The sequence below is a fragment of the Canis lupus genome, chromosome 10 (assembly GCF_048164855.1).
Source record: "Canis lupus baileyi chromosome 10, mCanLup2.hap1, whole genome shotgun sequence".
In the NCBI taxonomy this organism is placed as follows: Eukaryota; Metazoa; Chordata; class Mammalia; order Carnivora; family Canidae; genus Canis; species Canis lupus.
In genome coordinates, this window is record NC_132847.1 from 27,101,662 (window position 1) to 27,124,038 (window position 22,377).

Here is a 22,377-nt window from a genome sequence, read left to right on the forward strand (position 1 = left end):
TATAAAATAAAGTGTCATGCCTTAGGAGGTGAGTGGGTAACAAATTTGTTCTGGAAACGATAAAGGAAGGCTAGGCCCTGAGCTCAGAATAATCCATGGCATCTACAATTCAAATTTAGTACAGGGGACATCATAGTCATAGCATATTAGCTCCTACTGAATACACATACCCAGGCCTGAAACCTTCCAAGAACACAGCAAGAATGATTCCCTTTACCTTGTCTAAATAGCTGAAGGCTGAAAAGAACCATTTTGTTGAAGATAAACAGGGAGGAGAAAAATAACTACATCAAAATACTTATTACAACAGACTAGCTTGAAGTGAGTTTATTCTTGTCTATATAGTCACAAAACAAAACACGCCTGAATGTTCATGAAATTATCTGTTAATCCTGCCTCCTTACTTTGCTTTAGGGGAAAAAAAAGCTAACGCTATAGGCTTTTTTGCCATCAATGGGGTTCCACACAAAGTAAGATCCTTTTTGTCCCTTCTTTCATTCAACTACTAAGTTCCTTCCTATCAAAAGTTTCTAGGAAGAGTCCTTAAAATGTTTTGGAAGAACGTCCCCACAGAGCAAGAACGAATTACAACTTCATTCTGTTCAACTCTTGCCTCTTCCAGCATAGTCATGTTCAGTAAGTCCAAGAATGATGAGGTCATTATCTATCCAGTGCCCTGACCTTCCTGGGGTATCCAGTGCCTCCACTGCCTGCAGGGTAGAATGGCACTCTTTTCTCCCTTCCATGCCTTTCTAAAGAAATCTCTCACTCCCAGCAGCATTAAAACTTTGTAAGCCTTGCCTGTGCTAAAGTGCTGTTAAAGGGATGTCTTTTAGAGGGGGAAAAAGGTCTGGGAAGAAGGCCAAGATCCGTAGCCAGGCTCTGAACAGAAGGGAAATAGAAGTGCTTCTAACTGGCAAAAGACAATGTCTGTTGCTGCCAGGATTCTTCCATCAGTCTACACCAAAGGTGATTCTATAAATTGTCCCCAAGGAGCTGTATCCATTTGTACAAACAAAAAACCAAGGTCCTTGGAAGAGCAGATGTGGCCATTCCTTACATGGAGGTAAGGCTTAACATGAGGTCTAGTAATGTGCTGGCTTGAAAGTAGCCAACTATGGTGTGACTGAAGATAGGTTGAGTGGAGAAACTCTGCGTGTGGGAGTATTGTTAGCAGATAAGGAAGCAGGGAGGAAAAAGGGAGCAGGCATCTCAGTAGATGGAGTCTCGCCTTGGTTCCGAAGTTGTAGGATTTGCCGGAGCAAGGCCTTCCCTTCTTCCCGGGTCTGAAATAAAGTCAGGCGACTGTTTCAAAATATATCCAAGGCTATTTTCAAAAACAAGTTCTAAAATGCTGATACGAAAGTTTCATAGGTCCAGGTACCCTTTCCACTTGGCTTTTTACCCTCAGATCACAGAAAAGATCATATGGTTGAGCTTAAAATCCAAACCCTTTAGTAAAGAACTGCTACTCACATCATTGAATGCACAACATTTCTGGGCACAAGTTGAAGCTTCATCCCACAGCTTGCATTTAAAATAGTACTGGGCCAAATAGCGGAAAGCAGTGCTCTCCTCCAGGTGCTCCACTATCTCCTAGACAGGGAAAGCAGGAGTGACTGAGGTGGTCAGAATGAGATAAATAACCCAATTCTCATGCTCATGACACATACCCCACAGGAATAGATATCTTGGATATATTTGATGTAACACTGGGCAGCTTGTTCTGACTCAGTCAACTGTTCATGAAGCCTACAAAATAAATTGGTCTGTAAGTACAAACTGGATCTCAAAGTGTGCTAGTGATAAAATTAAAGCACATGATGCACCATACCAGAGAAGCCAACAGAAATAACAGCATTTCACTCACTTTGCCAGTTTCACCAGAGCCATTTTCTCCACATCTCCCACGGCATAAGCTCTCCAATAACACTGTCAAAACAATAAACTGGTCACTTTGACAGTTGTCCCATGTGCCATGACCTACCACATAAAGGGTCAAGTCCTCCAAGCCGTGCCTGAAATGTGGATTTGCAGAATGCAAAGCATTTTGCCTAGACTGATATTCCCACTGATGATGTCAACATTGCTTTGCTTTTTTAGCCTATCCGCCTATAAATACTTAAGACTTTTGCCTGTAGATAGATCAAAATGAAGGATGATTAGAGCACAGAGGGCCCAACCCTTCATCCAAACTGCTGATTTCCACTCAAATTTTCCAGGACCCAACTGCAGGTACCTTTTTGGCTTCCACTAGTTGATTGAGTTTCTCATAACATTCTCCTAAAGCAACCAGCATACGAGAATCATTGGGCCTAAAAAAAGAGAGGAACAGTCTAAGCAAAGACTTTAAAATAAAAGTCCTCCCCACTCTTTCAAATCTATACAGTAATTGATCTTTAATCTCATATTTCACATAATTATATATTTTGTGTTCATAACTATACTATTTTTTTAAAGATTTTATTTATTTTTTCATGAAAGAGACACAGGCAGAGGGATAATAGCAATCAAAAGGTAAAGTATCGGGATCCCTGGGTGGCGCAGCGGTTTGGCGCCTGCCTTTGGCCCAGGGCGCGATCCTGGAGACCCGGGATCGAATCCCACATCGGGCTCTCGGTGCATGGAGCCTGCTTCTCCCTCTGCCTGTGTCTCTGCCTCTCTCTCTCTCTCTCTGTGTGACTATCATAAATAAATAAAAATTAAAAAAAAAAAAAAAAAGGTAAAGTATCAGCTCTTCTCATAACAAACGCATCATTAACTGGTCAGACTTACCGAAGCTGATGTGCCCGTCTATAATAATAAAGGCAATAAAACGGCATCTTAAGGATTTCATAGGTCTGTCCAAGCCCATACCAGGCTCTGTAGTCTCGTTTATTGACCTCAATGGCATGTCTAAGAAATGGAAGAGAAACTGTTAAGAAGGCAGAGTCAAGGTTAGCAACTTGTAGGTTCAAGAGAGGTTCTGAACATCACAATCATCCCCTCCACCTCACCCCTCAAGTAGAAACTCACCGATAAGCCTGAATAGCAGCAGATGTGTTCTTCATTTCCATGTATTCATGTCCCATCAGTGTCCAGGCCCCAAGATACCGAGGATTCAATTTCAGGGCTCTCTGGAAATATAAGGCTGCTTTTTCATGTTGAGAACGTAAACTATAATAATTCCCTGATAGAAAAATTAAAAAAAAAAAACATATGAATAACTAGACAGATAAAAATAAAAGTCCACTAAAATAGCATTCCACAGAGCAGGCATGAAACTCTAACCCATTCCCCCAAAGCATTTGCTGAAAAGCCAAGTTGTACATAAAGGGAACATCATCATTCCAACATCATGTACGAAAGGGAAATATAGTGCATCTATCACACATTCTGGCTTAAAAAGAAAAAAAGCTTTCCCTAACACTTCAAAGTTTTTCTTCATTTCATCTGGATATTGCATTTATCCACATTTTCTTAACGAAGGATAGGAAATTTCCACAGTATGCTTTAGATTGGTAGTTTTCAAGCTATATTCCTAGGTTTCTAAAGAAGTACCTCAAGGGATAAAAAGGCAGAGCCCTGAGCTCCTCTTTCCCACAAGAATCAAAGGTCTATCAGCAGTGGTCTTGAAAAGAATAAGTGAAAGCTTCTAGGTTGTGTAAAAGATTTTATTTGCAGGAAGAGTATAGAAGCCATCTGTCTATGTCAACTGGTAAATGGATAAATAAAATGTATACATCCAAACAAAGTAATACTAGTCAACATTAATTAAAAAGGAAAGAACTAGGAGATCCCTGGGTGGCTCAGTGGTTTAGCGCCTGCCTTTGGCCCAGGGCGCATTCCTGGAGTCGCGGGATCGAGTCCCACGTCAGGCTCCCGGCATGGAGCCTGCTTCTCCCTCTGCCTGTGTCTCTGCCTCTCTCTCTCTCTCTCTATGTCTATCATGAATAAATAAATAAATAAATAATCTTTAAAAAAATAAAAAATAAAGGAAAAAAACTACTGATACATGCCACAACACAGGTAACCTCAAATACAGCTAAGTGAAAGAAGCCAGACAATAAGATTAAGTATTGCACATTCCATTTATGTGAAAATTTCTAGAAAAGGCAAAACACAGTTAGTTAGAAGGCAAATCTGTGCGTGCTGGAGGATGCAAGGGGGGCCGACAATAAACACACTCAAGGGAACTTCCAAGGGTACCAGAATATTATAAACTGGTTTTATGACTATGGTTATACAAAAAATCATTGAACTGTAAACTTAAAGTTGGTAAATTTTATGGTATATAAATTATACCTCAATAAAGCTGTTTTTTTTCAATAACGCTATTTTTAGAAAAAGAATAAATTACTTTAAAAAAAAAGAATGACTGGATAGATAAAAGGGACAAATTTCTGGTTATAAAATAAATAAGTCACAGAATACAAAGTACAGCATAGGGAATATAGTTAATAATTCTGTAAAAACTTTGTATGGTGACTACACTTATCATGGTGTCCAGTATTACACAGAATTGTCAAATCACTATGCTGTATACCTGAAACTAATATAACATTATGCTTCAATAATTATTTAAAAACCGCATAAATCCTGTTTCAAATGTAGCTATGAAGCAGAACGTTTCTAATAGTAAAAAGGAGAAAATAAACTAAATGGTCATTAGCTGGGAGTAGGGAAAGGGAGGGAGTGAAAGCTATATATCTATCAACATGGTACATTTCTAGGCCAAAATACTAGGCCCCACCCAGAAAAATGGATATAGCCCTATATAAGCCCTAGCTGCTAAAGGAGTAAGGACAATGGAGAAATTAAAGAAGTCAGAACAGGCCAGGTTTTGAACAAAGATCAATAGATAAGATTTTTTGGGGATCCCTGGGTGGCGCAGTGGTTTAGCGCCTGCCTTTGGCCCAGGGCGCGATCCTGGAGACCCGGGATCGAATCCCACATCAGGCTTCCGGTGCATGGAGCTTGCTTCTCCCTCTGCCTGTGTCTCTGCCTCTCTCTCTCTCTCTCTCTGTGACTATCATAAAAAAATAAAAATAAAAAGATTTTTTGTTTTTAATCTCATTTGGGAGAGCTAAAATACAACGAATGGTTACAACATGCTGGGCAACCTACTTTGTTATAAATGCTTTCTAGGCATTAATTTATCTAATCCTTGTGACAATTATCTGAGAGAAGGATCTACTGTTAACCCTTTACCAATGAGAAAACTATAGCATAGACAGGTGAGGTCCAAAGTTAACTAACTACTAGTTAGTAGTAGAACCAAGATTTATTTTTTTATTTTTTATTTTTTTTAAGATTTATTTATTTATTCATGAGAGGCACAGAAAGAGAGGCAGAGACACAGGCAGAGGGAGAAGCAGGTTCCATGCAGGGAGCCTGATATGGTACTCAATCCCAGGACCCCAGGATCAGACCCTGAGCCGAAGGTGCTCAACCACTGAGCCATCCAGGCGTCCCAGTATATGCTCTTTTATATATACATAAAGTGCTGCCTATCAGGGATTGGGACTCCAGAAAAGACACAGAAGGAAACAATCAATTCACATCATAAGAGCAGAAGCAAGGATTTAACAGGAGAATCCTGCCACCACTCTATTCATAAGAGGGTTCATTCTCTCTCAAGTCCTTAGTTTTTCTTTCCATCCTTCTTTCTCCTTTTAATTCCTCTAAATTTTTAGGCTACAACGTATAAACTGAAGTATATTTCTTGTCATAAACTAATATTCTTTATTTTGTACTTTTAAGGTAGGTGGGTTGAATTCAACAGTTACTGATCATATGTCAGGCACTGTGCTAGGCATTTATAGATAATGGTGAGAAAAGAAAAAACAGTTCATTAAGGAGTTCACCTCAAGAGGCACCTGGATGACTCACTTGATTAAGCGTGTGCCTTTAGCTCAGGTCATGATCTCAGGGTCCTGGGAATCAAGCCTCACACATCAGGCTCCCTGCTCGGCAGGGAGTCCGCTTCTCCTTCTCCCCCTTGCTCATGCTCTCTTGCTATCTCTCTCTCTCAAATAAATAGAATCATTAAAAAAAAAAAAAAAGTTCGCATCAAATGATTAAAAAATAGTAAACTTCTGAATCATTACTCCTCAAGCATATGTCTCCTTTGATTTTAATTGGCTTTAAGTTAAGGTGAAAAAAAAAAAAGATCAGGGATCCCTGGGTGGCGCAGCGGTTTAGTGCCTGCCTTTGGCCCAGGGCGCGATCCTGGAGACCCGGGATCGAATCCCACGTCGGGCTACCAGTGCATGGAGCCTGCTTCTCCCTCTGCCTGTGTCTCTGCCTCTCTCTCTCTCTCTGTGACTATCATAAAATAAATAAAAATTAAAAAAAAAAAAAAAAAAAAGATCATTCCTCATGTCCCCGATCTGTTTCCTTTCTTCGTGTGCAGGACACTGTTACTCATCGGTTACCCAGTTGGCATTTCCTATTTGTTTTATTTCCTAAATATCTTCTTAAAGATTTTATTTATTTATTAGACAGAGAGAGAGAGAGAGAGAGAGAGAGAGGCAGAGACACAGGCAGAGGGAGAAGCAGGCTCCATGCAGGGAGCCTGACGTGGGACTTGATCCCGGAGCCTCCAGGATCACGTCCTGGGCTGAAGGCAGCACTAAACCGCTAAGCCACCGGGGGGGGGGGGGGGGGGGGGGGGCTGCCCTATTTCCTAAATATCTTTTAAGTCCAACAGCCTCTCTCCATCCCTCCTGCCAATACTTTAGTGTAGGCTCTCATCATCCCTAGACTGGATTATTGCAAAAGTCTCCTAGCTGGTCTCCCTGCTTCTAGTCTTTGTCTTTTTCTAACCCTCCCAGCACATTGTCTCCAGTCATCATCTGAAAATGAAAACCAAACTTTCTGGTTTAAAATCCTTCAGAAGACTCCTATTTCCTTCAAAATAATAATGTTCAGCAAGGCATAAAACACTCTTCAAGAGGGGCACCTGGGTGGCTCAGTGGTTGAGCCTGCCTTCAGCTCAGGTTGTGATCCTGGTGTCCTGGGATCAAGTCCCACATCAGGCTCCCTGCAGGGAGTCTGCTTCTCCCTCTATGTCTCTGCCTCTCTCTGTGTGTCTCTCATGAATAAATAAAATCTTAAACTTTAAAAAGAAAGAAAAGAAAAAAAAACTTCAAGATTTGGCCCCTTTTTGAACATTCCTACCTCCCAGACCATGCTTCCAGATGTGCAGCTACTTTAGGCACAATGCCTGTTTCATACTTCAGGGCTTCTGCAATGCAATGCCTTTCCCAAGTCAATCCTTTACCTCCCCTACTGAACTCTTTCACTTCTGCCCAGCCTTCAAGCACCACCTCCTCAAGACTTCCCTAATCATAGTCTAGATTAGATATCTTTCCTATGTACTCTCTTAGTATCTTTGGTTTACATCAATTCTAACACTCAACCCATTGCATTATAGTTATTAGTTTATTAGTCTTGTCCTCAGCAGGCAGTTAGCATAGGTACTACAATATATGGCACAGTGCCTGGCACTCAGAAGCTCAAAAGATGTTTTCTGAATAAAAGAGAGCTCTGCCTTCATCTTAATGGACTTTACTGAAAATATCATTTATTCTTACCCTCACCTATGCTCCAATAGGCCCTATTTTTTTTTTAAGGCTTATTTCCCATACTGAACTACAACTTCCTCAAGAGCTAGAAATATTGAATTGGTGGACTGAAATTCTACCAGTTTATTAAGAACTTCCTAAAAAAAAAAAAAAAAAAAAAAAGAACTTCCTAACCTAAAGAGATATGAATGTATGATCTCAATGCGGTGTCATCAAACACCAAGCAACAGACATCTCTCTTTCACTTCCAGGGAACCTAGGCTTTCAATCACAAACAACCAAGCTTCCTTTTATCCAAAAGTGGCCACTGATGTGTTTATGTCAAGTGATCAGGTCACAACTAGTGTGAAAGAGCACATAGGATCATGGATGATTCATCAACCACTAGATGATTCTAACCCCAAGAGTTGGCAATATTTGCATACGTTTTTGGTTGCCACAACTAGTGGAAGGGGGTTGCTGACATCTAGTGGGTAGAGGAGAGGCATACTGCTAATACCCTACAATGGACAGGACAGCTCCCCACAAAAAAATTATCAGCCAAAAAATGTCAATAGTACAAAGAATGAAATACCCTTACACAGAGAAACAGGGACTCTCATCTCCTTTCAGAGGTTTGGAAATTCTAAAAAACTTTTTAGTAATAATAAGGTTAAAATATACACTCTTTTGAACCACCCTTCACTGTTAAGAATATATTGCAAAGAAATAGTTGCATAAATATGCAAAAACAAATGTACACATACAAAGATGGTTCTTGAAACTATTTTTATATATTAACAAACAGTGGCTACAACTTAATAGACATATGATTACATAAAAATGATGGCACATTGGGTGCCTAGGTGGCTCAGTGGTAGAGTGTCTGCCTTTGCCTCAAGTCATGATCACAGGGTCCTGGGATCGAGTCTCATCTCAGGCTCCCTGCAGGGAACCTGCTTCTCCCTCTGCCTATGTCTCTGCCCCTCTCTCTGTGTCTCTCATGAACAAATAAATAAAATCTTTAAAAAAAAATGATGGCAGATCAATGTAATTAAATGCTAAATAGGCATCAAAAATAATATAAATCTGGATATACTAAATAAAAAGATGAAAAAGATATACTGTTAAGTTTTAAAAAAAAAGAGGAAGTTATAAACCAGTGTGTATAATGGCACACTTTTTGCAAGCAAATTATACACACACATGCACCCACACACACATTTTTAGTATTCACACAGAAAAATATCCTGGAGGGATATTTTTGGAGGGATGCCTGGGTGGCTCAGCAGTTAAGCGTCTGCCTTTGGCTCAAGTCATGATCCTGGAGTTCCAGGATCGAGTTCCACATCAGGCTCCCTGCATGGAGCCTGCTTCTCCCTCTGCCTGTGTCTCTGCCTCTCTCTTTCTTTGTCTCTCATGAATAAACAAATAAAATTAAAAAAAAAAAAAAAGCAAGAAAAATATCCTAGAGTCATGCTCACCAATCTCAGGGGTAGGATTATACCCAGATTTTTACATTCTATAGTATATAATTTTGTTATCCTTGATGCTTTTATACTGCCGTTATTTTTGCACTTGCATTACTTACAATAAAAATAAATCTTTTTTTCCTTTTCTTTCTTTTTTTTTGTGGGCAGCAAAGTTTATTGATAGTACAAAGGTCCTGAAGAGGGAGGGGACCCAATAAAAATAAATCTTTAAAGAAAAAAGTAGTGACTCTTACCAATTACACAGCATGTCTCTACACGATACTTATCTATCTCACAGAGGTTGTGAGCCAGATAACTCAACTCAGATTTCATGCTCTGAAAGAAAAGAGAAAGACAATCTAAGCATGAATGAGGAACCCTCTAAATAATTTTTCTCATAGCTAATGCAACTCAGTGACAATCCAACCCAGGAGATTTAAGCACAAAAGAGCTTGGTCAAGTCCAAGCAAAGGAAGCAGCTCACCCTGACATATAGAAGGTTGGAGAATGTGTCCATATTTTCAATCCTGTAAGGATCTTGTTTCCTCAGCTCATTAAAAATAGAAAGGGCTTTGTCAATATCTGTAGAAAGAAGATAAGAAAGGTTAGAAAACAACATAGTGCTACCTTTAGGATTTGATGGTATTTCATTGTCCTTATTCACTCACCTCTGATATTGTGATAGGCAACTGCAATTTGGGAAACAATATATGAGCTCTTAGAGAAGCCCACATCAATGAGATTCTGATACTTTTGCAGAGCCTCCTCTATCAACTGCAACTCTGTGTATATATGAGCCAGAAAAAACTCTTTCATCCAGGTGTCTGGCAAAGACAGGAACTTCAGCTGGCAGCAGGAGAGAGAGGGACAGACTTAATATACTTTGACCTCTCTCCCAAATGAACATCAAGGAACTATCTTTAATGTCAAAAGAAACTTATCACCAAAACATTATGAGATCATCTAAAAATGAACACAGGGTAATTTAATTAAGTGAATAGGACTCACAAGCACAACTGGGAGGAATGATCTAGTTGAGGAAGACTTCAAAGAAAAGCTAGGATTTCAAGTGAGTCTTAGAGGATGAATAGAACTTGAAAAGAAGAGAGAGGATAAGAAGAAAAGACAACATTCTAGGCAGGGCAACAACATAAAGAGGCAAAACAATCCTGATGAGTGTGTATGAATAGGGTGAAGAAACTAGCTTAGTTTGAAGGGGAGGCTATGTGCTCAAAAGTAGTGCAAAAATAAGAGTAAACTGGTAGGGCAGGTCCTATGGTGCAACAGGAAGTGGGATGTGATAGGAAGCCACTACAATATTTAGCAAGAGAATGACACGATGACATGGGTGTTTTAAGGGTAAGTTTGAAAACAGTATACATGAAAGCTTGGGAATGGGAGTGTACAAATGGAAAAGCTAGATAGAAAAGTAGGTATTAATTACAAGTAATCCAAATCCAAGATGAAAACCAAGATGGCAAAGAAAACCAAGAGAAAGAGATGCGTACAAGAAGAAAACCATGGCGAGGTCTGGCAACTGATAATAAAAGGAGATTAAGAGACAGAGAACAAATATGACTATGAGGTATCCTGGTGTCTTGAGAAACAGTGATGCTATCAAGAGTGCCTCTTAAGCTGGGAGGAAGAAAGAATTCGACAGGCAAGATCAGAAACTTGGTTTTGCATATTTAGAGTTCAGAGATAAAAACATTCAATGAAAGTTTAGTAGGCATTTAGAGATAACAAATAGGAGTAAACTAAGATAAGATTTCAGACACAGATTTAGCAGCATATATCATTACTGGGGGAAATCAACCAGCTTTTGGCTATTTAAAACCAACAATGAAGCTTTATTATCAATTCCATTAACTACTGAAGTATGGCAAAATAAACTCAATAGACAATGTCCTCTAACAATGACTAATAAAATGACTAAATTTTATAAAGCTATTTCATATATATTATTGCATTAATTGACAAATCTATAAATCTCCACAGAGTCCTAGGACAGCCCAGAAGAGACCTTAAAAATGTTAACACAATCCGTGGTATCAGAGAAACCTTTCCTATGGCATCTTTGGAATGAGGAAACAAAATATACTAACATATAGCCTATACAACAAGTTACAGTAAAACTTGAATGTGAAACATTAAATAAAGAAGATACTCTAATATAACTACACACAAATCCAACAGCAACTTCCAGACAAGAGCCAGACATGGGTCTTTCAAATGAAGACTGAAATTCCCACAGTGGAAGACATTAGAGAAGGAGTAAAGACCTAGCTACAAGCAAAGGTTTAGCAAACCTCTCTCCTCCCATCCCATTACAGAATTACATAAGACTTGGAGCAGAGGATCTTTCACATAAATTTCTCAATTTACCATCTCTTTGTCTGTAATCAAGTTACAGAGTTCTAGCCAGGCTCCCCAATGCAAAGGCAAAACATGAGTAGCCTCCACAAACACATCAATGGCCTCTTTCACCAGGTCCAGTTTTCGAAGCACCACACCATATCTAAGAAGGAAAGGAACAATCACAGGAGAAGTTAATGTTTCATAACACCTTCCCGTCTATTTAGATGAAAATTTTATAGAAAAATCCAAATTACTCTAATGCTTACAGATAAAGGCCAAATCCATCAAGTTCCCGAGCCTGGTGTTTTTTGCTGAGCTCCACTCTCAGTTCTCTAAGTGCCTCATTTTTTACTTGTCCTTTCTCCAGGGGACCTGGGAAACAAAATCTCAGATCTAAGAAAAGACTAACAACGTTCATTTCATAGGCCTAGACATTCCCTTTGGCATCAACCAAAGTTATACCTGCTGGAACCTCCAGCAAATACTCAGAAGTGGCCAATAACATCTTAACACAATCCATTTACTTTGTCCCAGAAATTACACCCGATAACTGGTCTGCAGTCATATTTTGTTAGTCCCAGAGGGTTTTCGTTTTTTTTTTTTTTTTTTTAAAGATTTATTTATTTATTTTAGACTGAGAGAGAGAAAGAGTGCAAGCAGGGGAGGAAGGAAGAGGGAAAGAGAGAGAATCTCAAGCAGACTCTTAGCTGAGCGTACAGCTTATAAGTAGGGCTCAACTTCATGACCGTGAGATCATGACCCAAGCCAAAATCAAGAGTCAGATGCCCAACCGACTGAGCAACCTAGATACCCCAGGCCCACAGAGGTTTTTAAAAACTTGAAATAGTTATCAATGTTTAAAAATCAAAGCTTCAACTAAAAACCTGAATTTCCAGCTTCAGGTTCCAAAGAATGGGGTAGGTAGAGCTGAGGGAAGAAAGCCTTGACAACACTAGGCCTGCATTTCCTCAAGGCAGTCCTCAGCCGGAGGTATGTAACAAGCAGGAAGTTGTGCTCCCCAATCTGCAACAGTCCTCCTAGGTCCACTTCACAAGTTTCTATTACCTGTCTGGCTCAGATAGGCATTTAAGTGTGCAACCCCTACTTTAATCCAAGAGGTAAGGGAAAGAAATTCATACCTAGGCTATCAACTGTTTCATCATCCTTCTTCTTTTCTCCAGACTGAGAAATATAAAAGAGAAAAAGAGAAAATCAACATAAAGGTCTTTTCTGTTTATTTTTAAACTCATTCTAAAACTAGCAACCTGGAATCCCTGGGTGGCGCAGCGGTTTGGCGCCTGCCTTTGGCCCAGGGCACGATCCTGAAGACCCAGGATCGAATCCCACGTCGGGCTCCCGGTGCATGGAGCCTGCTTCTCCCTCTGCCTGTGTCTCTGCCTCTCTCTCTCTCTCTCTCTCTCTCTCTCTCTGTGTGTGACTATCATAAATAAATAAAAATTTATAAATAAATAAATAAATAAATAAATAAATAAATAAATAATAAAACTAGCAACCTGATTCCAGCTAACAGGCCTAAGTCCAACCAAAATGGCAATTACTACTAATCACTACTCTTATTTTTTTATTTTTTTAAAGATTTACTTATTTTAGAGAGAGAGGGAGAGAAAGTCAGAGAAAGAGTAGGGGGAGAGGAACCGAGGGAAAGAGAGTCCCAAGCATACTCCTCGCTAAGTGCAGAGCCTGCCATTGGGGAGGGGATCTCATCATCCTGAGATCAAACCAGAGTGGAAACTGGGAGTCAGAGCCTCAATCAACTGCACCACCCGTGTGCCCCAGGGTCACTACTTTTAAACAACAGTACCCCACTGTTCAAATCTGGAATATTTTGAGAACCAAAACAATTAAGTACAGTACTAAATTATAAACAAAAATACAGGAATCTTCTAGTTCATAATGATATTAAACAAATAAATGGAGAAGGGGAGGGAAAGCTCATGCAGAGTAGAACGCCAAGTAGCAAGTAGTAAATGTGGGGAGAACACTGGCATGAAAAATCATCATTTGCAACATCATAGTAAAGAATACTTTATGCAAGAATTAACAATGACTATTTAGGTTACTGGCATTTTATGGCTATTATAAAAAATACTTTAATAAACATCCCTGTTCATATATCCTTGTACATATATTGAGGTATTTCTACTGGACAAGTTAAGTTTCTTTAAGTAGAATTGTCTGGTCATAGTATTTCAAATGGACATAATATGACAAAACTGACTACCAAAACATCTTTACAAACTTTTACTACTAAAATAAGGAGTCTATTGCCTCACACCTTTGTCAATAATGAGTAATATTGGGGCACATGGCTGGCTCGGTTGGAAGAACACATGACGTGTGAGTTTGGGGTTGTGAGTTATAAATAAAACAAAAAAAATACATATTGTCAAGGCATTTGGGTGGTTCAGTCAGTTAAGCATTTGCCTTTGGCTCAGATCATGATCCCAAAGTCCCGATATTGAGCCCAACGTCTGGCTCCCTGCTCAGTAGGGAGTCGACTCCTCTCTCTGACCCTCCTCCACTACTGCTCTCTCTCTCTTTCTCTTTCAAATAAATAAAATCTTTTAAAAAAAGGAAAAAAAAAAAAAAAGGAAAGAAACATTTTGTTTAAAAAGAAAAAATATGTAGTGTCAATTTTGTTTAAAGATTTTATTTTTTTAAGTAATCACGATACCCAAAGCAGGGCTCAAACTCATGACCCTGACATCAAAAGTCACATGTTCCACTGACTGAACCAGCCAGGCACCCCTATCAATATTTTTAGTATTTTCTTTTATACTGTCACTTTTTAACTTTATGATTCCTTCTTTATTACTGTTAAGTATTTATAAAGTACAGTTAACAAGTAGACTACTTGTTAAATGTATTCCTCTTGGTATTAAATATGGATGCTTCAATAAAAGCAGAATGACATCTTAAAATCGCCCTCACCAGATATCTGGAATACATGTATAGGAAATAGGCTTTCTTGCTATTGCAGCCATGCAGGAAATGTGCTGCTCGATCATATTCTTTAACATCAAAGTAGGCTTTGGCCAGGGTGTAAGCATCCATATCCTGGGCATCCTCCTAGAAGAGACACAAGTTTATGTAAGTGTTACAGAATAAGACAACAGAAAATCATTTTCAAGAAGCATATTCATTAATTTCAAGATGTAAGCAATAGTATTTTCTCTCTCCCAAAAACCTAGCATATATATGTGTACACATATATAGATTTACATATACAAAAAAAAAAGATTTACATATACTTACATATATATGTAAGTTACTTTTGTATATTATTTTATTACAAACTAAGGTCATGGAACTTTTTTTCAAAATAAAAAGTTGGGGAAAAAAATAAAACTTAAAAAACTAAACCAAGATGGGATGCCTGGGTGGCTCAGTGGTTGAGCATCTGCCTTTGGCTCAGGTCATGTGATCTGGGGATCCTGGGATGGAGTCTCACATTAGGCTCCTCGCAGGGAGCCTGCTTCTTCCTCTGCCTATGTCTCTGCCTCTCTCTCTGTGTCCCTTATGAATATATAAATTAAATATTTAAAATAAATAAATAAATAAATAAATAAATAAATAATAAACAAACCAGGACACTCAGAAACGTGTATTATTTCTTTAAATGCAGTGGGAAGTTGCATAGGCTTTAGTGTTAGGAACCTGGATTCAAATTCTATTTCCTTGATTTCCTAGTTTCATGACATTAGCAGGGAAGTTACTTAGTTTCTCTGAGAATTCATTTCTTCATCAGTAAAATGGAGCAAGTAGTAGAAATCTGATGAGGAAAAAGTAGAAAAATCATGGAGAATGTCTAGCATTAATATAAGACATTTGCTTCCTCTTCTAGGTTTTCAAATATGTACAAAAAATGCAATAAACTGTCCAATTACTTTTATTTTTTATACTTCAAAAGGTTGTGACATGTTAGTATTGCAAAAAGCATAAGACACAGACATACTTCTTTATGTAAATAAATGATGCACATTTAAGTTTAAAAAGCATACAATCCCCCCAAATTCTAGGGGTAAGTTGATTAAAACTTTAATAACTTCATTCTCCTCTTCTTTCTTGCCCCAATTATTACCAGAACAAAACTGGAACCAAAACGTATTCAGTGTTTTCTTCATTGGAGTAACAAGTCTTAAATGTGTCCATTCAGCTTAGGAGTCTAGTGGCCTTTTTCACATTCACTCATCATCTTCTTATACCACTCCCCACCCCACCCCCGCCCACATGTGCATTATACCTTTTGGGGTAGTAAATATTCAGTCTTTAAGTGTATGCGTTTTGGGGGGGGGGGGGTGTCAAGAAATGGCATCTTCAGGAAAAACAATGGATTATGATGAAAATCATTCAGACTACACAGACTATATAAAAATGCCTGCTCTATAGATCATACGTAAAATATATTCATATCTCATTTGCTTTTCTCAATATCCCCTTAAAGTAGATACTATTATTATCTGCATTTCACAGATGAAAAAACTGTGGCTGAAGATGTTATGTAAGTTGCCAAAAGTCACTAGTGTAGCTGAGATTTGAACCCAGAGCTACGTGAATCAAAGCCAGTTTCGCACTGTTGTTAAAACCTCTGATTCTTCTCCTCGTTGAGAACATTGTCGGGGCTGGGCTACGAAACCTCAAAAGGCTGAAATCTTAAGCAAGGGTTATTTACTAATTCTCTCCAGCTTAAGTAAAGCACCACCAAATCTTTACAAAGATCAACAAAACCACACAAAATCGCTTAGAACACTCAGCTCCTTGAATACTTGAATTCCCTCCACAAACATTCCTGCCAAGCAGGATGCTCTCCCATCCAGCGACGGGACACTCGGTAACCCTTCGGGGTTGCGGAGGGGCGCTGCGCTCGCAGTGACGGGAGTCCTCACCTCTGTAATAGGCGGCGGTGGCTGCAGCTCCGCCAGAGGCAAGGCGGGGAGGGAAAAGGCCAACTCCGCGGACCTGGAACACCCAAACTGTATTAGCTCCAGAGCCCCAAAGGCCAAGGATCCAAGCCCAGCCCCTTCCGACCCCGACATCTCACCATTTGCTACTATGCAGTAGGCCCCGCTCCCGCGTAAGGCCTGCGATGAGTAGCAGCTGCTTCTTAATTTCTCGCAAATTTGAGAAATCGCTGCTCGATGACAAGACCGGCACCACCGCAGCAGTCACAGCCACAGGGACTACAGACGGACTCGCAGCCATTTTCCCGTCTCGCCACTCCAGCCAATCAGCAGCGATATTACTAGCGGTCCGTCGGCACCAAAAAAGTCTGCCGGTTATTGGTAGGCTTCTGCTCTAGGATACCCAATAAGAGGTATTATTCCTCGTAACGTCACCAAGAGGTGGGGAAAGATAAGACAATTCCATCTCTGATTGGTCAAGAGCTACCGGGGCGGGAAAGTTAGAACTAGAAAGGATGGAGGGAGAAGAAAAAAAAAAAAAAAAAAAAAGTCTACGTCTCTGGGCGGGGCAAAGAGGGAAGAGTGACTGGAATAGGTGGGCTGGGGAACGCGACTGGGAATAGGGACAGAAAGGGTGCAAGGGAGAGTGCCCTGCATCTTAGTGGTGATGTGGTGGGTCTGTGGCGGATTCTGTGCTCCTGGACGAGGAAATGATGTGTGTCTAGCAAGGTTGCCCTTTATCCTCTGGATTTTTCTTTGAGTAAGAGGATGTATGGCCATAGGTGGAGAATCAATCCTCTTCATCCGCCCCAGAGGCGTAAGGATAGTTAACATTTTTTGAGGCTTTACCCTGTAACAGGTTCTGTACTTTTACAAGTATAGTCTAGTTTAACCTTTAAAGTAGCTCTTTGGGGGATCCCTGGGTGGCTCAGCGGTTGGGCGCCTGCCTTCGGCCCAGGAGTCCCGCATCGGGCTCCCTGCACGGAGCCTGCTTCTCCCTCTGCCTGTGTCTCTGCCTTTCTCTCTCTCTCTCTCTCTTTCTCTGTCTCTCATGAATAAATAAATAAAATCTTTTTAAAATCACATTATATCATACCTATGTGTATATATACTGAGTATGTAGGATGAAATGTAATTGTTTATGGCTTTATAGATAGTCAAATAATGCTTTCATGACTTGTTTAGAATTCTTGCCTTTTTCCTTTTAAAATACCACATTTTTTACAATAGTGTATGGTTTTATAATTTATTATAACTTTTTAAAAAATAAGAAAATAGAGAAGATTTCAAAATGCTTTTGGCAAGTACTTACCTACAAACAACACATTTTGAGTGGAACCAGTCTTTTTGTCCCACTAAATGAAAAGCTAAACTGTGATACATTTTTTTTTTTTAATTTTTATTTATTTATGATAGTCACAGAGAGAGAGGCGCAGAGACACAGGCAGAGGGAGAAGCAGGCTCCATGCACCGGGAGCCCGATGTGGGATTCGATCCCGGGTCTCCAGGATCACGCCCTGGGCCAAAGGCAGGCGCCAAACCGCTGCGCCACCCAGGGATCCCTGTGATACATTTTTTAAACTATTTAAAGCCACAGTTGTTCTAGAAGTATTATTTTGTATTATGGTTTGTTTTTGTTTGTTTTTGTTTTTTAAGATTTTACTTACTTATTAGAGAGAGAGAGCACAAGCAGGAGGAGCAGGAGATGCAGGACTTGATCTGAGCTGAAGGAAGATCCTTAACTGACTGAGCCACCCAGGCGCCCCTGTAGCTTTCTATTTTATAATGCATTTTTTTCTGTTACAAAAATAATGTATGGTCAATGTGGAAAACTTGAATAAAGTAACTATAAAGAGTAATACACCACTACACACCTATATCAGAGTGGCCAAAATCCAGAACACTGACAACACTAAATGCTAGCAAGGATGTAGAGCAATAAAACTCTCATTCATTGCTGCTGGAATGCAAAATATAAAACCACTTTGGAAGATAGTTGGGCAGTTCCTTACAAAATGTACTGTACACTTACTACACAATCCAGCAGTCGTGCAACCAAGAGATTGGAAAACTTATATCCACACAGAAACTTGTTTATAGCAGCTTTATTCATAATTACCAAAACTTGAAAACAATCAAGATGTGCTTTGGTAGGTGAATGAATGGATAAACTGATACATTCAGATAATGGCATATTATTCAGCACTAAAAAGAAACGAGCTATAGGGCATGAAAAGACAAAGGAAACTTGAAAGCATTTTACTAAGTGGAAGGGAGTCATCTGAAAAAGCTACATTTGCATGATTCCAACTATATAACATTCTGAAAAAGGCAAAACAATGGAGATAGGGAAAAGATTAATGGTTTCTAAGGGGTGGGGGGAGAAAGGGATGAATAGGCATAACAGGATTTTTAGGACAGTAAAACACACTGTATGATACTGTAATGCTGAATACCTTCATTGTATGCTTGTCTGAACCCATGGACAACACCAAGAGTGAGTCCTAAAGTAAACCATATGCTTCAGGTGACAATGATGTGTCACTGTAGGTTCACTAGTTGTGCACCACTCTGGTGGGGAATATTGATAATAGAGAAACTGTGCATGTGAGGTAGGGAGTATATAGGAAATCTCTGTAACTTCCACTCAATTTTGCTGTAAAGCTAAGCCACACTCAAAACATGAAGTCTATTAAATAAATAAATGAATAAATAGAACATTATCATATTAACTCCTACAGAAAAATAATTGGATTCTATATTTTGTCATCCATCTGTGTACATAGCTTCATAATATCTTGCCCACATTTGTCACCTAATTCACTATTAGCATTTTCTCCACATTTATAAATATTCTTCCCAGGGCACCTGGCTGGCTTAGCCAGTAGATCATGCAACTCTTGATCTCAGAGTTGTAATATCGAGCTCCACGTTGGGTGTAGAGATTATTGAAAAATAGAATCTTTGGTGTGTCTGGGTGGCTCAGTCAGTGGGGTGTTTGCCTTCAGCTGGGGTCATGGTCTGGAGGTCCTGGGATTGAGCCTCACATAGGGCTCCCTGCTCAGGGCTACTTCTCCCTCTCTGTTTTCCCCTCTACCCCCTCCTGTGCACTCTTTCTCTCTCTCAAATAAATCAATACAATCTTCAAAACAAAATTTTTAAAAATTAAAAAATAAGAATAAATTAAAATAAAACCTTAAAAAAAATTCTTCCCCATCATATCCTTAAAAGTTGCATGGTAATCCACTATGTATATTTATCATAACCTACATAACCAGTCACTGTGTTGGACTTGTATCTTATAATCATAATTTTATAGCCATAATTTTATTTTTAAATTTTTTTCTAAACATTTTATTTATTTATTCATGAGAGACAGAGAGAGAGGCAGAGACACAGGCAGAGGGAGGGGAAGCAGGCTCCATGCAGGGAGCCCGATGTGGGACTAGATTGATCCTGGTAATCCAGGATCAGGCCCTGAAACAAAGGCAGACACTCAATTGCTGAGCCACCCAGGCGTCCCTTATTACTGATTTCTTATTGTTTTAAACCATGATACATTGAGCATCATCGTGCACAAAGAGTTTCTTTCTTTAATATTTAGGGTTATTTCCACAGGATAGATTCCTTGAAATAACAGTGGGTTTTGTTTTTTTGTTTGTTTTTGTTTTTAAGTGTCAATTTTATGCAATGATTTAGGGAAAGTTACTTTCATATGAAGATAATCATTTTTTTTTAAGATTTCATTTATTTATTCATGAGAGACACACACAGAGAGAGAGAGAGAGAGAGAGAGGCAGAGACACAGGCAGAGGGAGAAGCAGGCTCCATGCCGGGAGCCCAATATGGGACTTGATCCCAGGACTCCAGGATTACACTCTGGGCTGAAGGTGGTGCTAAACCCAATAGACATATATTCTTGATTAGAATGCAAAATTCAAATGACTTTGAAAAATAACAGCTTTATTGAGATAAAATCCATATGCCACATGGTTTACCCATTTAATGTGTACAGTTCAGGGTTTTTTGTTTTGTTTTGTTTTGTTTTTAATTTATTTATTCATGAGAGACACACAGAGAGAGGCAGAGACACAGGCAGAGAGAGAAGCAGGTTGCCTGCAAGAAGCCCGATGTAGGACTTGCTCCCAGACCCCAAGATCATGACCTGAGCCGAAGAAAAACACTCAGCCACTGAGCCAGACGTCCCAGTTCAGTGGTTTTAAATCTATTTACAAAAAAACTAAATTAATTAATTAAAAAAAAATCTATTTACATAGTTGTGCAACCATCACTACTATCTAATTCCAGAACATTTTCATCACCCCAACAGGAAACCCCATATCTGTTAGCAACCACTTCCCATTATCCCTACCTCCCAGACCCTCACTGTATTGTCTCTTTGTAATGTTGCTTTCTGAAAACCCAGAAATTGCTTGATGTGCTAGATAAGATTTTTTATTAGATGAATGCAATTCACAGCAATGTTGAAGAGTACCTTAAGGGCACATTTGCAGAGCTATCATGTGTAAGCTCATTAACTAGTATTTCAACATCAAGGTGGCTTATGCTTTAACTATTATCCATTGTGGGTACGTTTTTAATGTATATATGACTCAGAATAAAACACTACAATAGTCAAAAGCGCCTCAGAGCTTCCAGTGTTCAACTGAGTAAGAAACTGTTTCATGTTCATCTGACCACCAGGAGCCAGCTCACATTCCTTTCATTTAGTCAAGACTCAAAACTGTTCCTTTTTTCTTTTAAAGATTTTATTTAGTTACTTGGAGTGAGAGAGCAAGAGAGAGAGAGAGAGAGAGATAGTGTGTGTAAGCAGAGGGAGGGGCCGAGGGAGAGGGACAAGCCAGCTCCATGCTGAGCAGCTGAGCACAGAGCCCGCCTTGGCCTTGGGGTTGATCCCACAGACTCTGAGGTCATGACCTGAACCCAAACCAAGACTTGGATGCTCAGCCAAATAGCCAACCAGGCACCCTTCCACTTTTTTTTTAAGGATTTTATTTATTTATTTAAAACAGATTGGAGGGAAAAGCAGAAGGGGAGAGAATATGAAGCTGACTCCATGCTGAGAGCCCAACGTGGAGCCCCATATCAATATGCTAAGAACATGACCTGAGCAGAAACCAAGAGTCAGATGCTCAACCCACTGAGTCACCCAGGCACCCTCAAAATAAATTCATCTTATTTGCATGGTTTACCATTTACAAATCATTTTCAAAAGTTATTTTATCAAATCCTGTGGAGTAGACCTCTTTTTTTATTTTTTAAAAATATTTTATTTATTTATTTATTTATTCATGAGAGACACAGAGAGAGAGGCAGAGATACAGGCAGAGGGAGAAGCAGGCTCCCTGTGGAGAGCCCGATGCGGGACTTGATCCCAAGACCCCAGGATCACTACCTGAGCCAAAGGGAGACACACAACCACTGAGCCACCCAGGTGCCCCCATGGGTGTTTCTTTTAATATTATTCTTTAAACTGTACTTATATACTGTATGCCGTGTACAAGCACACTTATGTACTATATGTGATATTAACATATGTTTCACAATTAAGAATTAGAAGAAGAAGGAAACCTGAGTGGTTCAGCAGTTGAGGTTCTGCCTTTCGCTTAGGGCATGGTCCCAGAGTCCCAGGATCCAGTCCCACATCGGGCTCCCTGCATGAAGCCTGCTTCTCCCTCTGCCTATGTTTCTGCCTCTCTCTGTGTGTCTCTCACGAATAAATAAATAAGATCTTTAAAAAAAAAAAAAAAAATCCAAGAAGAATAAGAAGTTGCTAAACACGTTGAAACCCTAAATACAATAATCCCACGCTTGTCACGTAAGACAGCTTCAGTAACATCTTCATCTACTCACATGCTGTCCCACTTACAGCTCTCCCCCTGCTTTGGAGTGTGTGCCCTGGTGAAGGCACACCTGAGGCCTCGCCTGGAAAAATCTAGTGCCTGCCCTGTTGTGATGTGGGCTCTGGCCAACAGATGGAGCCATTTCCTCCCTACACTCTCTTCAAACTGCTCATGCAGAAAAGCTGTTGTTCAAAGTTGCGTGGTCCAGGGATAG

The 22,377-nt window shown here is 39.6% G+C and overlaps 1 protein-coding gene across 2 annotated transcripts; it reads right to left on the reverse strand.

Annotated features, from left to right (window-relative positions):
* Positions 1–312: 312 nt before the first annotated feature.
* On the reverse strand, positions 313–16,628 carry CDC23 (cell division cycle 23). Of its 2 annotated transcripts, XM_072841180.1 has the most exons (16): positions 16,440–16,628; positions 16,285–16,357; positions 14,330–14,467; positions 12,517–12,559; positions 11,644–11,749; positions 11,405–11,537; positions 9,688–9,865; positions 9,504–9,601; positions 9,274–9,355; positions 3,016–3,169; positions 2,776–2,895; positions 2,240–2,315; positions 1,871–1,932; positions 1,674–1,752; positions 1,477–1,596; positions 313–1,286 (listed from the first exon to the last, which is right to left on the reverse strand). In XM_072841180.1, the coding sequence occupies exons 1-16, from the start codon at positions 16,598–16,600 to the stop codon at positions 1,116–1,118; spliced, it is 1,794 nt and encodes a 597-aa protein (XP_072697281.1). In that variant the 5' UTR covers positions 16,601–16,628; the 3' UTR covers positions 313–1,115. The 2 variants fall into 2 exon arrangements, with proteins under 2 accessions (XP_072697281.1, XP_072697282.1); XM_072841181.1 differs by lacking the exon at positions 16,285–16,357 and having other exon boundaries at positions 16,440–16,579.
* Positions 16,629–22,377: the final 5,749 nt, after the last annotated feature.